Below are 20119 nucleotides of genomic sequence, written 5' to 3' on the forward strand. Positions count from 1 at the left end.
CAAGATTCCTAACTGTAAGATATAAATACATATTCATATTTTCCATTTTTATTCCCTAAACATAGGTTAATTTGGAGCTTTTATAGAGAATAGAGTTTTAAAAATATGGTTCTCAGTTCTTTAATTATTAATTCTATTAATCTTTATTTTACAGAAAGAGTTATCTGGACATAAGAATATTGTGGGTTACTTGGACTGTGCAGTTAATTCAGTTAGTGATAATGTATGGGAAGTACTCATCTTAATGGAATACTGTCGAGGTAAGTACACCACTTAGAATTTTTTTTAAAGTAGATTACTAGTTATCTTTGTTTCATCTGTCCCCTTGATGCCAGGCACTTATTTCTTTTTTAATTCAGAATATTTTCCCATAATTACATGACTCATGATCCGCCCCTGCCAGCTTTTCATCCCCACTCCTGAAGCTGACAAGCAGTTTCACTGTATTATATATGTATCATTGTTCAAAACCTATTTCCATGTTATTCATATTTGCAGTAGCGCGATCTTTTAAGATCATATCCCTATCAAACTATTTGATCAATCATATGTTTTTCTTCTGCCTTTCTGTTCCCACAGTTCTTTCTCTGGATGTGGATAGTGTTCTTTCTTATAACTTCCTCTGGATTGTCCTGGGTCATTGCATTGCTGCTAGTAGAGAAGTCCATTACATTTGATTGTGCCATAACTTATTAGTCTCTGTGTACAATATTCTCCTGGTTCTACTTCTTTCACTCAGCATCAATTCCTGGAGGTCTTTCTGTTCACATGGATTTATTCCAGTTCCTTATTCCTTTCAGCACAGTAGTATTCCATCACCATCACATACCACAATTTGTTCAGCCATTCCCCAATTGAGGGACACCCCCTCATTTTCCATTTTTTTTGCCACCACAAAGAGCGTGGCTATAAATATTTTTGTACAAGTCTTTTTCCTTATTATCTCTTTGGGGTACAAACCCAGCAGTGGCATGGCTGAGTCAAAGGGTGGATATTCTTTTAAAGGCCTTTGAGTATAGTTCCAAATTGCCCTCCAGAATGGTTGGACCAATTCACAACTCCATCAGCAGTGTATTAGTGTCCCAATTTTGCCACATCCCCTCCAACATTTATCACTTTCCTTTGTTGCCATATTGCAGGCACTTATTTCAGTCATAGATTTCTGCCTCTCTTTAATTAAGGAAGAATGTTATAATCATTCAAATCTTACTTGTAGTTACTATAGAGATAGCATGCCATCAATCAACATGCTGTTTTAAATGGTTAATTAAAAATACACAGGAAATCAAGGCAGATAAAGAAAATTGTTGCAACAGGAAGCATTGTCATTCCAGGGCGTCTGTAATTCTGGTTAAAATACAGCAAAAGATAATGAAGTTTCTTTAGACAGGACTAACCTATTATAATATAGCCTGAATTATATCATCATACTACTAAATTTAGCTATGTGTGGGAATAAGATTTGACTCAGAGTCTATTTAGACCTGTAATCAGTGATGTATAGTTCTTTAAGTTTTAGAGGACAAAAACTAAATTTTAACCTAATTATGTGATAATGCATTTTTGCAAGTGCCATATTTACTGAATGGTTTCTTAACTTTTTTTTGACTGATATTTTTCTTATGATACAATAGGCATGTGGGACAATTATGTCAACTTCTGTATCTTGCCTATCTAACTATTCTGTCTTTCTGAAAGTGCCCATGCCTTTAGGATGCCCTAATTGGTTCATGTTGAGGGACAATTTTGTTGTTATTAAGCAGCTATTTTTGTTTTAAAAACTGTGTCCAAAAGCAATAATTTTGGGGAAAACCCAAACCATTTATTTTCCTCTCTAAATTAAAAGATGAAAAAAATGAAGAATATAGAATATTAGGAGTTAGGATATTGTGATAACTTGATTTTTAGACTATGTAAACCTATTTCATAAAACTGAATTGAATAATGTTTTCTAGTTTTTTCCCCATATTTTTATGTTTTCCTCATTATATACTTTTTTTTAGTACTTTCATTTTCTCATTTCCCAGGTTTCTGAATTTCTATAATATTGCATAGTTGCTGATCTTCAATTTGACTAAGCTAGAATTTGACAACTATTATTTCTACTGCTATCAGAAAGTAGAGTAATTAACATCTGAATAACTTTAATTTCCCCTGCCAAATTAGCACTGTAGAAATACTGTCTGACTTTGTGACTGAGCTTATACACTTCTTTTTTCTCTAAGTTACCATGTATTTACTCATTATTGTTATGCTGTTTTCCCCTATAAATTAATATAGCCAACTTGTGCCTGGTCCTGATGAAAAGGTTTTCATACTAGCTGATATTTCAAGATTTTAAATGAGTCTTCTTGATCTTGGAAAATATAGAAATATTTAGCTGTCTGTGACTAAGTGAGATGTGAGAGGACTATATGTGGATACACCTGAGAAGAATGAGTTATAGGTTGGACCTTTTTGAGACATATATGAACATGTCCATGTGTGTGCATGTACCTTTCCCCTCTCCCATTCATTTAGCAGAAAAGAAAGTATACATAAACATTTGTGATAGGGAATTTTACTTTGTTTAAAGCTCATCAACTTGCAAATTTATATTATTTTGAAATTTATTATATGCCTTTGCTTTTTTATTTAGGAAAATATATATACATATATATATAATGTAATTTAACCTTTTCTTGGTTACCAAGGTGTAAGGATCAACAAAGTAAGCAGGGAAATTTAAGTTCTGCACTGAATGACTAAATACATTAAATGAAGAGGGCTTCCCTTTCTTTTTAATGAAGATTGTGAATGAAGACTTCATTTTAAAATGGACATTTTTCTAAATAGATGATCATAGTGTTTTATAGCTATGAGAACCTTTGAAATTATTTGCACTAGCATCTTCTTATAGGAATGAATGGAGACTAAGGTTTGGGGAGTCGAGTTTTGCCCAGTATCATAGGACCCAGTTCAGTTAGTGGCAGATTTTGATGCTGACCAGTTACTCTTCACTACAGATCTTTGACTCCCTTAACTACTACCCTGCCTCTCCTATTCAAAAAAATATTTGCTTAGGCCAGTATTCCTTCATGAAAGACATATCTTTTCAGCATTTTCTCCTCTCTGGGCAGCTGGACAGGTTGTGAATCAAATGAATAAGCGACTGCAAACAGGTTTCACAGAGCAGGAGGTGCTGCAGATTTTTTGTGATACCTGTGAGGCTGTGGCTAGGCTACATCAGTGTAAGACTCCAATTGTGCACCGTGACCTCAAGGTAAGATGATGATCACCATCTTATAAAGCTGAGCCATCTTTCTGGGATTTCTGATCCCCAAATGGTTGTGGGGACTATGACCTTTGTCATAATTTGATGCAAGTTCTTTTATTTTTTTAAATTAAGTACATTGTTTTGAGGAAGGAGTTTCTATCTTTGCTGTGTTCATTTTCAATTGAACAAATCTGAGATAAAATTAATCCTATGAAAGATGAAATTTTTAGGAAATTTCAGATGAGAATTCATGATGATAAATTCTAAGGCAAACATTGCATAATTTCATATAGGCCATATTTTGAAAACTTAATATTAATAATGCTTGTGTTGTTTGTAAATTTTAAAAAACAACTATTCCTCAGATATATATGATTGGTGATTTTTTTTACCTGTAATATGCAAAAACTTGATGATGGGTGGTACAAAATTAGCTTTGATGTAATGATTTAGCTTGGGAACTGAGAAAATTATCCAGGAAAATTAAAACTGCAGTATTTTTTGTAGAGAAGAGAGAAGAGTATAAAACAAATTAAATAGCAGTGTAAAATAGAGCTTTAGGACAAGAACTTCAATATCTTCTTTGCAGATAAGCTGTTAGTAAATATCAAGCTAGTCAATTATGGTCCTTATTTTTTTTTTTTTTTAACTAGATGCTCTTTGGTTATTCTGGAAAGCTGGAGGATATAGAAGCCTTAACTGATTCAACATAGAAATAGTGATTTCAGGCAACTCTCTGAGTTTATAGTCAACCAGCTGCTACTCCAGAAATGCCATATAGCAAGAGCAGTTTCTATGGAATCCTCAGATTACTGCTTAGTACATTAAGAAATACCTAAAGTAACAGGGATGGAGATAGAGGACTTTCCTTTGAGACCTTTCAATAAATGTCCCTTCGTCTTTATGGATTTAGCCCGGAGTAAAGGGAACCTTTTGAAATTAGTGAATGAAGGTGACATACCAGGAGTATTTATTCTTCTTGCTACCCCTCCTTTTTCTACAGCAATGGCGGTAGGGTTTAGGTAGGTTATGTGCTTTCTTGGCTCACATCCATAAATTGGGTTTATGATGGCTTTGTTGTTCTCTTTATTTAATGCAGAGATTTTGCTAGTATGAGTAAATAAAGTGAAATGGGACAACAGAATCATCCTTATGTGTAAAGCAAGAGAATACACTAGATAGAATTTGATTGACTTTTCTACTTAGTCTTTTTAGCATTTCTATGTCAGTGCTATGCTGAACTATGACGGGACAACCAATATAAATGCCTTTTCATTTTTATCTTGATGAAGTCAGATTTTTCTCTTTAGTCATAAAAGTCACTCTCCACTCAAATCACTGAGCATTCATCAAACACCTATTATCTTGTGGGTCCTTGCCCTCAAGAAACTTCTGTCCTGACCTGTAGCTGTATGTGTATATGATAGACATAGTATATACACAGAATAGTATAACATAAGGCAGACTGAGGAGGAAGATATAAATTTGAGAACATATAATAATTTAATTCTTTTTTTCCTTAAGGTAGAAAATATTTTGTTGAATGATGGTGGAAACTACGTCCTTTGTGATTTTGGCAGTGCAACTAATAAATTCCTTAATCCTCAGAAAGATGGGGTAAATATAGTAGAAGAAGAAATTAAAAAGTAAGTCTAAGTGGGTCTTAAACTTTGAGAATATACATAAATACAAATCTGTTTCTAATCCTGTAAATAAAACAAGTTTGTTGGAATTAATTTTAGGAATTACATTAAATGAATTAGGCTTCAACATTTCAGTTGCTAATTTACATCTGGATTTAGCCCACTAGAAAATATTGATTTAACATTAAGGTCAGTTAGATACATGGAAGACAATTCTTTAAGGTAAATCACAGATATTAGACTTTAAAAATGAAATACTACTATGATTTTGTGCATTTTTGGATTATGCAAAGTTAAAAATAAGAACCGATTCTTAATAAGTTTAGTGTTTCAAATATTTAATATAATTTGAAAACTAGGTTCTCTTGGTAGCCTTTTTTCCTACCCACCACATTTTCTAGATCCTTTGGAAAATGGAATTGTTTCATTATACTTTATTACCTTCAACAAAATATACTGAAAGATCACAGTATAGACAGAGGTATGTTATACATTCTGAGTTATGTGGTATATGCCCTAACCCCTCCTCCTGCCTAAGTGAGGTAGATTGCATTTGTGTTTTCTTTTGAAATTGCACCAGTTTTGTCTATTATACATCACAGTTCAACAATTATATGGGTCATTCTGGTAACCTGTTAGATCTAGAGGAAACCCTTTTCCCCCTTAGAGAAATTCAGTAAAATTGTGATTGAAGGAAATAAAACTCTTAGAAGCAGAATTACTTTTCTAGAGTGCCAACTTTGGCTTTACTTTGAAATGGAAAGAGTTTGTATATTAGTTGTGATATAAGGATGTAAAGATTTCTTCTACTTGGTAGAAAATGATATCTGTTGTGGTTTGAGAAGTAGAAAGCAAATTCCCAATGCATCCGAGAGAAGCAGGACTTAAGACCTCTTCTCTGTCAGTATTAACAGAATTACCAACATTTATAATAGTTTTAAGATATGCCTACTCCTATTTGGAGTGTGCCATCCCAACAGGATATTTTAAAAGTGTTTAAGAGATTTATTTAATTTATATTATTTTATTTAGCTGTGAGAGACTAATAGTAAAAGATGGAAAAACATATATTTACTTCATAACTATTTTTAATAACACAAGGAAGACTTATCTCCCATTAAAAGAATTTCCTTCTCATAAAGAAATTTTATTAAAATATTAGTTTAGATTTCATTCATTTTCCTTCCTTTCTGTTTAACCTTATATTTCCTCCTAAATAGCTTAAACTGAATGTGAAATTCATCAGTGTGGATTTTTACATGATGAGAAAAGAGGTAGAAGTGAGCTAGGTTATATATTTGTGTATATAAATATCTCTATATTCACACATAGTAACTAAAAATGGCATCAAATGTAAGTTTGTATTTAAAGTTGAGAGTATCTAAAAATGTTTTGATGTATAATCTCAAATAAGGATTTTAAGGGAACCCCAATCTATTGCCATCATTTAAAGTTCTACTGAATAATGGAAATTGAATATTTTTGTAAATAAGATATGTTTCCAGAATGAAAATATCTTTTTCAGTAACTTCTGTTGATTAATCCTTTGGAGACTACTGATGATTTTTTTAATCTTAAAACAGTACTTTAGAAGGTTTATTAATAGTAATTTATAGTATGTAGTTATTAGATTTTATTTCTTGGGGGAACCAATGTAGTATTCTTTCTTTTGTTGACATCTCCCTTCTAATTCACTTATTTACTGCCAGGTATACGACTCTGTCATACAGAGCTCCTGAAATGATCAACCTTTATGGAGGGAAACCTATCACCACCAAGGCTGATATCTGGGTAAGGAAAAGGGAAGGGCACACTTTATTTCAGCCACCTCAAATAAGAAATGATGAGAGTCTAGCTCAATATAAAAAAAAAGTACTAATATTATAGTGAGTAGAAAAAAGACAATGACAATTTATGTTCACAGAAATGAAAAGGATTAGGAAAAAATAACCCTGACTTCAAACTTGAATTTGAGAACCTTTTGCTCATAATATTTTTCTTAAAACAGATAAATTATTTCTAATGAGGTACTTTTTTTTACTTATTTTTAAAATGTTTCAAATGCTTTTTATTTTTTCTGGCCTGTTGGCAGGCTGGTTTATGGTTTAGAAAAATTGAGATTAATTTATTTAAAATGTAAGATATTTTGGGGAACACTTCTGAAGCCGGTTAATGGAGATCGAAATAATTTGTTGGTCAGTTGTTTTTCAGTTATGTATGATTTGGGGGTTTCTTGGCAGAGATATGGAAGTAATTTGTCATTTCCTTCTTCAGCTCATTTTCCAGATGAAGATAGTGAGACTTAAAGTCATTTAAAGGGTTAAATGATTTGCCTAGGGTCACCTGTCTGCTAAATGTCTGAGGCCAGATTTGAACTCGGGAAGAGGAGTCTTTCTGATTTAAGGCTTGGCAATCTAGCTGCTCCAACACAATTAGTGTATTATCTGTCCACTTCTATGCATATACTTTTTGAATTGAGAAACATCTTAGATTAGCTTCTGTGTATTAAAGCCTGTAAATATGTGGCTTAATTTTTTAGAAATAAAATTTAGACATAGTATTTTAGCAATATAATCCTAGAATGTTAGCTGCAAGGGACCTTTTAATTCTTCTAGTTCTTAGTTAAGTTGTCATATTCAAAATGGCTAGTAATAATGATCCCTTTTTAGTCCAGTATATTTAGTAGCTGCTTCAGTGTTCTTTGAAAAGATGTGTAGACCCAGTTTATACTCAGCATTATTATTAATTGGTTGTACATGTGTTTTTAATAGTACATAGAGTCTGTATGTACCTTCTATCTTCTCTTCTTTTATTTTATGTTGGTGTCTATATCTAAATAGTCCTTGACCTTAAGGAATTTTAATTAGATAGAAGTTTTACATTTTTTATATCCATTCTTCATATCATAACTTACCAGAAAAACCAAAAACCATTTTGTTAGATCCTTGATTTTATTGTTTTGGGTAACCTCTCCACTAATTTGGGTAACCTCTCCACCTGGAGGTGAGTCCTCTAGGCCTTACAATCCTGTGTGTTCTTGCCTTCATTTTGTTTTCTCATTGATCCTTTATAGAGGACTTATTTAAGACTTTGCCAAGTGAGAGGTTTGTAATAAGGGGAGAAAAAAAGCTCTTTTAACTCTTTAAGATCCAATTATTTGAAAATTTATTTCTGTATATTAGCTTTCAAGTGTTTGAATTATCTTTATATCCTAGGGCAGTGATGGGCAAACTTTTTAAAGAGGGGGCCAAAGGAAAGGAAATCCTTATCTGTCAGTCTGTTTTTAAGGCAACTCTTTTGAAGTTTCATTGTATTGTGTCCTATTCATTGTATTCGTCAGATTAGGAATAATGTCATGCTGCCAGATAGAACATTTCAGGGGGCCGCATCTGGCCCCTGGGCCATAGTTTGCCCATTACTATCTTAGGGTATGTAGTCAAACAAAAGTAGAAATATATGTTGTTTAATGCATTTAATGTTAAACCCAGACTACCATTCTGTATGATTTTAATAATAATAACAATAACAATAATCCACATTTATATAATAATTAAAAGTTTAAAGAGCATATTGGTCAGAGTAACTCTTTGACATAGGTAATCTAAATGAGAGATGTCCTACAGGTAGCCTGCAATATTCCTGAGTGCAGCCCAAATCAGATGAAGATTGGGAAATAGTTAACAAAATAAAAATACATTTAAAAAGTAAGTCACTGTGTGGCCTACAGGGGTTCTAATATATGTATGAGTGTTTCTGTTTAAACTTTTCTGTTTAAACTTGATATTATCAGTCTTATTGTTGTCTATTGTACAGATGAGAAAACTGAGGTTAAGTGGCCCAGTGTCTCACAGCTGGTAACTGTTAGCTAGTCAGGCTCTTCTCATTGTACTACATTTCTGAACCTGCCTTTGTCCCAGGTAAGCTTGCATGTTAGAAGATGACAGCATAACTAGGTGGACTGAGTCTCAAGCTGAGGAGTAGAAGAGATGACTACCAGCAACTCTTTGTGTGACTTGAGTCAGATTACTTCATTTTTCTACTTCTTATCTTCTTAATACCAGAGATGTTGCTGGACCTGGAGTCAGGAAGAACCTACTTCAAATCTGCCCCTAGGCATTTAGTAGCTATGTGAACCTGGGCAAGTCACTGAAACTCTGTTTGCCCAGCTTCCTCAAATGTCAAATCAGTCAATTGAGCAAAAAACATTACATGCCTACTATGTTCATGTTATAAGAGTCAAAACACATTACTTTCCCCATAGGAACTCACAGTCTAATGGAGGGGATAATAAGAAAAAGCTAAATAAGAAATAAGTCAACAACTTTAAGATATTAAATATAGATATTTTTATATATCTGTCTCCTAGACTTTTTACAGCCAGTCAATTTACTAGGCCCAAGAGTGAACCAATTGCTCACCTTCCAACAGCTAATCAACTGACCTTTTATCAATAACTAAGAAGAGATTATACAAGTAAGGATATAGTTTCAATATCATCCTTACATATGGCACTTGAATTACAAAGGATTGAGAAAGCTTTCTTTTAGAAGATGAAATTTTAGCTGGGACTTGAAGGAAGCCAAGAACTCTGGGATGCCAGTGTCACAGATGAAAGAGAACATTCTAGGCATTGGCCTGATGTTGGAGAGAATAGCAAGAGAGAATGCTGAGAACTAGAGATGCAATGTCTTGTTCATGAAACAGCTGGGAGGCCAGTGTCACTGCACTGGAAGGAATAAGGTGTAAGACGATTGGAAAGGTAGAAGAGAGGACTAGGTGTTAAAGGGCTTTGAATGCCAAAAATGAGCATTTTGTATTTGCTCCTGGAGGCAGTGGGGAGCAACTGGAGATTATTGAGTAGGGTGTGGCATAGTTGGACCTGGGCTTTAGAAAAATCACACTGGTGGCTGACGGATGCATTCAAATAAATGGGGATAATAATAGTAATAACAATAATAACATCTATTTCCCAGGATTGTTGTAAAGATTAAATGAAATAATATGTGTAAAGTGGTTTTCAAAACTTAAAATACTATATAAATGCTCATTGTTTTTGTTGTTCTTATATTAAATCTTCCAGAATGTCCTTGACCTCTTAAAATTTTCCTACTGTATTCTAGACTATGTGAATATTATGTCAGAACTCAGTGTCTGGGAAAATTGCAAAAGGGACCATAATTTTGATGCTTTTTAAGCCAGAAAGGAGAGGCCATGTTAAACTTGTGTTTCAAACACATGATGATAACAGTTACTGGATTCTGCAATATTTTTGAAATTAGAGAACTTTTTAATACTGTTAGGTTATTGTGTGAGAATGAATCTTTAGGGGACAGCTAGGAGACTCAGTGGATAGATAGCCAGGCCTGGAGATAGGTCCCAGGACTAAATGGGGACAACACTCCTTAGCTGTGTGATCCTTGGCAAGTCACTTAACCCTTAATGCACAGCATTACCCTTCTTCTGCTTTAGAACCAATATATAGTATTAATTCTAAGACAAAAGGTAAGAATTTAAAAACCAAAAAAAGGACAATGGATCTTTTATATAGTAATTTAGCTAGCTCATGTACTTAATTTTAGGTTGACATTTTAATTAAAGATTAAGTAAAAAGTAAATTGTACTAAACTGTTTTCCAGGTCTGAATTTTTTTCACTATAGAACATTCCAAGAATTTTAAAAGCCTTTTATTTGCATTTTAAAAAGGAGTTTATACTACAACTGCAGTTAGTAATAACAATAATGATAATAACTTACCTTTATATAGCACTTTAAAGTTGGAGGAGTACAATAGGTATGTTATTTTGTGCCTCACAATAACTGTGTAAGATAAATATTAAAAATATTATTACTGTCATTTTACATGTGAAGAGACTGAGGCTCATTGTCAGAGATGAAATTTGAGCCCATGTCTGCCTAACTCAGAATCTAACACTATTGTTTATAGAGTCAAAAAAAATAGGTTTATACTAGACATTCACCAGTGCATCTGTGAATGGACATAATTAAAGTTAGCTTGGTGTAGGAGAAACCACTGGAGGAAAAACATTGGATGATGATTCTGGGAAACCAGGTTCTGGTGTTGGCTGTGGTCCTTAACTTGGTTATGTCACCCAAGAGTAACTTACCTTACCAGGAAAGGAATAGAATTCAGCTAAACCATCAGAGGTTCCTGATAGCTAATCCTTATTGAGTTCTCCTTTATAAACCAAAGCAATAGTAGAAAGCTTAAGAAGCAATGAAAAAGACATTTAAGAATATTACCCTTAAGGCTAGTCTACATTAGCTGTGAGGCAGGATGAGGATACTAAAGTTTTTTCCCCCCATTGAATTGAGGATCATACAGAATTATCAAGTTAGTAACAGTAGGTAATTTAGTCAAAATCAGAATTTATTAGGATTCCATCATCCTGTAGTGATAATAGGTTTTCATTAGCATTGTGAGGAATTTTGAAGTTTTTTAGTTGGACAGTTACACTGTAGATCTTGTAATTCCAAAAACATTCTTCTGTCATTGAGATATAGAATATTTAAAAATATATCCAGAATCCAGTATAGTTATTGCAAGTTGCCTTTTAATGTGGAAAAACAGGGAATTATAGCCAGATTTAAAATTCAGCTAATCTCTTTTTACCTCTTCCCAGTCCTGCACGGTGTTTTTTTTTTTTTTTTGGTGGGCCAAATGATGAAAGAAAAAACTCTTTGGCATTTTAAAAAGTATGTGTTTTATAAATTTTCTCCTTAGTAGGCTCTGTGTCAGCACTATAATTCATGTCTGGAAATATTTACCCTTAAAAACATAACTACTTAAGGGGGAAAATCATATTGTTGAAAATTAATTTAATATTTAGGCTATATGGGAAGGGGGGCCAGGGCAGCTGGATAGCTCAGTGGAGTGAGAGCCAGGTCTGGAGATGGGAAGTCCTAGGTTCAAATCTGGCCTCAGACACTTCCTAGGTGTATGACCCTGGGCAAGTCACTTAACCCCCCCATTGCCTTGCCCTTCTGCCTTGAAACCAATGTCTAATATTGATTCTAAGATGGAAGATAAGGGTTTAAAAAATTTAGATTATATGTAAGTTTTTCTGTGATTTTGACAGTCAAATATCATCTAATTTACTTAATATAACTCTTGTACCATTAAGAAAAATGTTGGGCATCATCCATAACTTTCATTGATCTTATAGGTAAACATGTTTAATTTGCTGATTTTTTTTCCTCAATATGTCTTTCTCATGGAAGAAGTGATTGTCTGAAGTACTTTTAAAAAGGAACTACTTGAACTTTAGGTCTCAGTTTATTCACATTTGATACACCTTGTATCAAATGTGAAATGATAATTGTAATATATAAAGATTTTAATTTTCTTATTGAGCATTTGTAATTAATAGTACTACAGGGATTAACTGCTACAAACTATAATTTATCTTGTTAGTGTATGTCTGTCTTTTGTACAGAAACAGCCAGAATAATAATTTTTTTCCCCAGAATGTCCATTAAAGGTATTAAGTATAACTGTATTGCCATCTAATAGTTGACTGATTTTGGTAATTTAGCTTATGAGAAAAGCTAGCAAAGTAAACCTGATTTGCTAAATCTAAAAGAGTTAGGAAATTATTTTAATACAACTAAATATAATATTCTATGTAATTAAAAATGTTCTGTAATTTGGTTTGGAGTGTAAATTCTGTCTTATGATCTTGAGGCTTTTAATTGTTCCTTTATCTTAAGATGTGTTAAAATTGGGTGAATTTATTATGATGCCTTAATCTGAAGTGCAAATGTATTTCCAATGCCATAGCAAGGTATAAAGGTGACCCTTGGTTCTTAAAGACTGCTTCGGTGCAGCAAAAGGAGTAATTGGCCTGGCCCCATCAAAAGGGAAAGATTTCAGAATGAGCAAGTGATGGACCTGTATGTCTTGACCAAGAGCCACTGGCTTATCACAATAGTAGTTTCTTGTGGCCACAGCAACTCTTAGAGTAACTTGCAGAGGGCAGGAAGTTTTGACAATCTGTATTGGTAGAAGGGAAAGAATTGCCTTGTCCACAAAAACAGATTTCATCAGTCATTTGATGTTACATTGACGTTTACCAAACAATAGTTATTAGTTACCCTACTGCATGATAAAATTTACCAAAATAGTAAGGTATTACTTTGTAATTTTATGAACTCCCAGAGTAGGTCTATTATCTTGCCCACTTAAGTGCTTTTACTTCCCAGTATAGATTGCAGTGCTGTGATATATCCTCCTTGACCTGAGAGCAAGAACTTTTTAATTCTGGGCCCAGGCTGCCTGTTGAATATTTTGTATGTGTGTATGTTTGGCAATTTGCTTTCTTCTTCTGCTTGGTTTTTTCTTTTGTAAATTGTTAGGCAGATTTCCAAGAGGAAACCATCACAGCAATGACTCCTCACCATATTCTTTGTGTAAGGTTCTTTAATAATACATAACTTCCTATATTGCCAACACTTGGAGGCCCAGGATCTTCTAGCAGTTTTTATATTTTAAAATGTAAAAGGAAGTTTTTTTGTTAGAATTTGAAAGTCAAGTATATAAATTTAGATATGAAATAGCTGACCAGTTGCTTTATTATGTACTCAGGATTTTGAATACCAAGTACATTGTCATTAAGTTAAACCTGAATTCAAATTGGCTTCCATAAAACTGGCAGTTATAATGGAGATTAACACAACTAAATTTGAGAAATATTGGTTTTTCTATAATTAGTGACTTTGGTTTGTTTTGTTCTTTGTCCTATAACAATATTTATATCTGTTTTCTTTGTTTACAGGCATTAGGATGCTTACTGTATAAGCTTTGCTTCTTTACTGTTCCTTTTGGCGAGAGTCAGGTTGCTATTTGTGATGGAAGTTTTACTATCCCAGACAATTCTAGTTATTCTCATAACATTCACTGTTTAATAAGTAAGTATCTGGCTGAATTATGAAAATTAAAGACTTTCAGAAAAGCTGTAAATATTCAATAATTTCCCCACCAACAGATATTTGTATCGTTTGTTCCAAATATGTTTTTGTTCCCATATATTATAATTTTGCATCATTATAGTCAATAAAATGATAACTTGGTAAGTTGTAGGATTGTTGTAGGAGAGCAAACTTTTAATAACATAAATATAAATTCCAAGGAAAAATTTTTGTCTCTAAAATGCTTAGCTAGTATGTAACTGATACTTTATCTATTTGAAATCCACTTGTGCTAACCTTATCAGTTTTTTTTTGAGATTATAGATAGTTTTAGATTGGGATTTATTCTCTTTTTCATTTTAAAACTATAGGGAGATCAGAAAAGATAGATACTGTATTTTCTACTGAAGTTCCTCTCTGTAGGAGAGGGTTTTAGCTGTTTACTATTCATGGACTTCCAATTGTTGTTAATATGGTAGTTTGCCCATAAAGACAAACTGTACTCCTCACTTTGGAAATGGTTAAGACTATAAATGTAAACCTATAATTTTCATCTTAATATGATGGAGTTATTATAGAAATATTTATATTAGGCATATGTCTGTTTAATTGAAAGGCATAGTGAAAAAGAGCAATAAGAATAAGCATACTTATTACCTTTGCACTCAATCTCCTGAGTTTCAGTTATTTCACTTATAACATGAGTTTATTAATACTTGTACTATTTACCTCTCAGGGTTGTTGTGAGGAAGACATTTTGAAAAACCTTTAAGCACTAAATAAATCTTAATTATTGCCATTCACTTATTGCCATTTCTTGAGTGTAAATGTAAATAAGAGCTAAAACTGCTTTTGTTCACGATGAAGTATTAGTATAGTTCTATGAATACACCCAGAGTATTTTTGATTATATGGGGTTTTAGAATATAAATATACCACACTCATGAATCTGGTGTCTCATATTTGTGCGTGTGTGTGTGTGTGTGTGTGTGTGTGTGTGTGTGTTTGTGTGTGTGTGTGTATATACACACACACACACACATATATATATATATATAGAGAGAGAGAGAGAGAGAGAAAACGAACTATACTGTCAATAACAGAAAGATATCCCTCAGAAGGTATCCACCTCATTTATTTTTATGTAAGTTTAAAAACTATTAAGCAGATAGCTTATTGTTGATATCTCATTAAATCAAGAACTCGTAATTTCTTTGGTGTGGGAAGTCGAACCCTAGCTATAATTTATTGTCATAGAAATGAGTTAGCTAAGGTTCACAAAGATGATGCTGCTAATCAGTGTCAGAGCCAGGATTTGTCTGCAGGATTTCTTGAGTCCAAGTGCCATAGTTCTATTATGCTACCTTTCTTGTCCTCACAGCAGGGTAAACCTTAGACTTGGACCATAAACCTTTGCTCTAGTGCCTGCCATCTTCTGTGTGAAGTCCTTCCTGACTCTGATAGTTGCCATTGTCCTTCCAGTTCATCCTCCCCAAATAAAAAAAGACTGAATTTTATTTGTTTATATATGTGTTGACTAGTTAATAGAACATTGGGTGGGAACTCTTAGAAATGAAACTGGAGATTGTAGTTAAACCTTTTTGTCTTTTCACCTGGGCCAAGCCCCTTCTTTACACTATGAAGTGTCTATGGGGTTATGGGGAGGATGAGTTGATGGATAAACCATAATCTGACTGGCTACCATGAGAATGGCTCATTCTTAAACAGTGGGTACTTAGACTGACAGCACTTTGCTCTTTCAGAGTGCACATGGTTCAACTACTCTGGACAAGTTTTTATTTTTTTCTTTAATTATTTAATTAAGAATAGTTTTCCATGGGGGCAGCTGGGTAGCTCAGTGGATTGAGAGTCAGGCCTAGAGACGGGAGGTCCTAGGTTCAAATCTGGCCTCAGGCGCTTCCCAGCTGTGTGACCCTGGGCAAGTCACTTGACCCCCATTGCCTACCCTTACCACTCTTCTGCCTTGGAGCCAATACACAGTATTGACTCCAAGACGGAAGGTAAGGGTTTAAAAAAAAAAAAAAAAGAATAGTTTTCCATGATTACATGATTCACGTTCTTTCCCTCCTCCTTCCTTCCCCCATCCTGGAGCTGATGAGTACTTCCACTGGGTTTTACATGCATCATTGTTCAAAACCTATTTCCATATTATTAATATTTGCAGTAGAGTGATCTTTTAATGTCAACATCCCTATTTAAATACTCATTGAACCATGTGATCAGTCATATGTATTTCTTCTGCATTTCTACTCCCACAGTTTTTAATTTGGATGTGGATAGCGTTCTTTCCCTTGGGATTGTCCCTGGGTCATTGCATTGCTTCTAGTAAAGAAGCCCATTATGTTTGTGCCACAATGTTGCACTTTTCTATGTACAATGTTCTTTGGTTCTGCTCATTTCGCTCTGCATCAATTCCTGGGCATCTTTCTAGTTCATATGGAATTCCTCCAGTTCATCATTCCTTAGAGCACAATAATATTCCATCACCAGCATATACCACAATTTGTTTAACCATTCCCCAATAGAGGTACACCCCCTAATTTTCCAATTTTTTTGTCACTATAAAAAGCATGGCTATAAATATTTTTGTACAAATATTTTTCCTTATTATCTCTTTGGGAGTACAATCCTAGAAATGATATTGCTGGATCAAAGAGCATAATTCCAAATGGCCTTCTAGAATGGTTGCATCAGTTCACAATTCCACCAGCAGTGTATTAGTTGGACAAGTATTTTTTTTAAACAAGATATTTCTCTGACGTATCACTTGGAAACACTATGATGTTTAAATAAAAGTGCTTCCCTCCCTCAATGCTGAGGCTTTCTAAAATCCATATAAGGGTGAAGTTTTCTTTGCCATTCTATTATTTATTGAGTTATTCTGTTATATATTGAGTAAAAGGTTATTTAGCTGATAGGTTAGGGAATATCATAAACATGTAACAATTTATAACTAGATTTTAAAAAGGCACTTGACAATGTTTCTTGTGGTATCCTTAAGAATAAGAGTGATGAGGCCTGGATTATAGGTGAATTTGTAACTAAAAGAGTAATGATTAATGGATCCATATTAGCCTGAAGAAAACTTTAGTGGAATGTTCCATAGCTCTCTCCTTTTACATGTGTGTCTTTTATCCAACATTAATAGCTTTTATAAAGACATAGAGGAAATGTTGACCAAATTCGTAGACAACATAAACTAGGGACCATTGCCACATTCGTTGTGAAGAATCAATTTCTTAAAAGATTTGATCACTGGTCCACATATGGTTTCCAGTAGAGATTAATTTACAGAGCTACACTTGAGTTTTAAAAAAAGTATATTTAGAAGGGGAAGATATAGCTAGGCAACAGTGAAAGAGAAAAAAGACCCTAAGAACTTTAGAGATAGGAAATCTCACTCTGATTCGGCTAGTAGCCATGGCATAGCTGTCAGAAAACTTGTTGCATCTTAGGTTACAATAATGAAAACAACATGATTGGAACCCACTGGCCTTTGCCCTGGTCAGACCGTGTTTAGGGTTTTTGTACTTTAAATTCAATAAATATTAATTAGTGCTTGCTATATGTAAGATATAGGTCTTGGGGCTACAAAAAAATTAGCAGAGATATAACTTAGACATTTCTTAGATGAAATTTTTATAGAAATGATTTCATAATACACATTATTTTGAGGGAGAGAGACTCCAAACTATGTTGGATTGGGGAGGGTGGCAGAGGGAATAAGAGAAAATTTGAACCTTGAAAGTTAGGTAGATATATTGGGTAGAAGTTATAGAGAGACACATTTATGACTTCTTAGATGGAAAATTGTACCAATGGAGCTGTCCAAAAGTGAATTGGGCTTAGGAGGTGATAGGTTCTTTTAATATGAGTAGGAACCCCTGTGACATTTTTTAAATAAGATTTGTGTGGCACCTCTGTTTGCTGTTGGCTATTTCTAATCACTGCAACTACTTCTGTTAGCCTTTTGCCTTTGCAATTTCATTATTTTCCTTTTTTTCCCCTTATGTCTACACTGCTTACCTTGAGCTTCTTGACACAGGCTTTTTTGAGCTTTTGCAGGTAGTGGAAGGGTTCCTTTTAGTCTCATGAGTTTTGGAATCTTAACTGTTTTTGTTAGTGATCAGTTTTCAGAGCTTCTTTCTTTCATGCTTTCTTTCTCCATCTTGGATGTGATCCTGTTCTTTATGATCAAGAGTTATACAAGATTCAGGTTAACTGAGTGACCTGTAATACTTTTGTTAATATTGCTTTATTGACTCATTCTTGGATTTTAGTATAACTAAGTAAGCACCTGCTTTGATGGGCACAGGGATTGTTTAAAATACTTTTAGTGATGCTCATGTATATAATAAAAGCTATATGTATAAATTCTAAAAAATAACTAAATATTGAGTTGTTGAATTAACAACTAATATATATTTAGTAAAAAGAAATGTTTTACTTTTTTATGTGAAAAATCATTGATCTTTTCTGCTTCTGGCATAACATACTTTTTGATCAACTTTTACAGGGTATATGCTTGAACCAGATCAAGAACATAGGCCTGATATTTTCCAAGTGTCCTATTTTGCTTTTAAATTTGCCAAAAAGGATTGTCCAGTTTCTAACATCAATGTAAGTCTTTAAAAGTTTAAAATATTATGACTATTGTTTCTCCAGACAGTCAAGAAGCATTTATTAAGTCTTTACTACCTGCCTGTCAGGTGCTGCAATTACAAAAAAAATCACAAACTTGTCTTCAAAGAACTCAGTCTAATGGGGCGACAACATGTTAGTAACTATGTAGGTACATAATACATACAGAATAGATAAAGAGAAAGCAGTAGCAGCCAGGGGAACTGAGGAAAACTTGAATTTCTGCAAGAGGATTTCTGAAGTCATCTGCAGAAGAAGAGCCTTCCAGGGTGATAGGGGCAAAGGTCTGCAGACAGGGGAATGTATAGATTAGTGAATAGTGTATTATATAGTATATTAGTGTATAGAAAGTGCATGGCACTTTCATACATTTGTATAGCTATTATCTTTTTTTCTGTCTTTGTGTTTGAAAGTGGACATAATATTGTTGTCCTCTCCCTATTTTTGGAGAGTGCTCTTCTTATTGAAGACCTTTGGGAACATTATAAAAGAATCATTTGTATGTACAGGGGATGGGGTGATTACTATAAGTCTATCTTATTTGTTTAAGTAATGTGCAATATTCAAAGTTAAAATGATGGTGCTATAATGGATATAAACTTAAAAAAATAAAATATTCTTGTATGATTTAAAAATATATAGATTTATGTAATTAAAATAAAAATGAAAATAAAATGCTTCTTTTCTTTCCTTTAAGAATTCTTCTCTTCCTTCATCTCTTCCGGAACCTTTGACTGCTAGTGAGGCAGCTGCTAGGAAAAACCAAATAAAAGCCAGGTAAGCAAAGCTAATGGTTTTTCCTATTCGTAATACTCACCCTAATGAATCCAATAATCTTTTATTCAGATGCCTTTTCTCTTAAAATATTTTGTTCTTTTAGAGACATGAAGTGGTTACTTTTGTTATTAAGCACAAAATAAACTTTTATATTGAATTCAGTGTTTGAATTGATGTCAAAAGGGACATCAATTCCTTTTGAAATTAACAATCTCTGAAATCAAGAAGTCCTTGTTTTGTTATTAGTAGTTGTATAATGAGCCCTTTAAAAAGTCTCCTGATACTTGAATCACATGGGAGAGCCAGCCTGGAAATCAGATTCCTTCATTGTCATTTTTTAATTGTACGTATACCTAGTAAACAAATTTCAGTCATTATTTTTATTCCCTTAAGGGGAAAAAAGTGTCATGAGATGTATTTTCATATTTTAAGGGGAATAATCATGTATATAACTCTTAAAACTGTACTGAACTGTACTGATAATTAAAATTATCATCCTTTAGGAACCTAAGTTCAAGATATTACTATACAGAATAAGGCTGTATAGTAATATCTTGAACTTATTTTTTCATAATTATTTTCTTATTGAATAACTGACCTTAGAAAGTTAATATCATTTTTTAGATAGCCTGGACAAGTATATATGTTCTTGTGGATTTGGGGGGAATATAATCTTTGTAGGAAAAAAATTTATATAGTTTGGCACAGAATTGCATTGATGTGAAGTTTTTTCCCATCTCTTTTTTTTTTTTTTTTTTTTTTACATTTATTAATATTCATTTTTAACATGGTTACATGATTCATGCTCCTCCTTTCCCCTTCAACCCCCCCCCCCCCCGCACCCCCCCTACCCATG

General features: G+C 33.5%; 2 protein-coding genes across 2 annotated transcripts in view; one reads left to right on the top strand and one right to left on the bottom strand.

Moving 5' to 3' along the window:
- BMP2K (BMP2 inducible kinase) overlaps nucleotides 1–20119 on the top strand; it is a 110768-nt gene that overhangs the window by 32147 nt on the left and 58502 nt on the right. The window contains exons 3-9 of the mRNA XM_044681607.1: nucleotides 155–260; nucleotides 3120–3262; nucleotides 4781–4902; nucleotides 6609–6690; nucleotides 13692–13824; nucleotides 18362–18465; nucleotides 19184–19263. Coding sequence (XP_044537542.1) covers nucleotides 155–260; nucleotides 3120–3262; nucleotides 4781–4902; nucleotides 6609–6690; nucleotides 13692–13824; nucleotides 18362–18465; nucleotides 19184–19263 — 770 coding nt within the window. The remainder of the gene's footprint in view (nucleotides 1–154; nucleotides 261–3119; nucleotides 3263–4780; nucleotides 4903–6608; nucleotides 6691–13691; nucleotides 13825–18361; nucleotides 18466–19183; nucleotides 19264–20119) is intronic.
- PAQR3 (progestin and adipoQ receptor family member 3) overlaps nucleotides 19167–20119 on the bottom strand; it is an 83621-nt gene continuing 82668 nt past the window's right edge. The window contains exon 8 of the mRNA XM_044681558.1: nucleotides 19167–19235. The gene's annotated coding sequence lies outside the window, so the exon portion shown is untranslated. The remainder of the gene's footprint in view (nucleotides 19236–20119) is intronic.

The sequence above is a fragment of the Gracilinanus agilis genome, chromosome 6, assembly GCF_016433145.1.
Source record: "Gracilinanus agilis isolate LMUSP501 chromosome 6, AgileGrace, whole genome shotgun sequence".
In the NCBI taxonomy this organism is placed as follows: Eukaryota; Metazoa; Chordata; class Mammalia; order Didelphimorphia; family Didelphidae; genus Gracilinanus; species Gracilinanus agilis.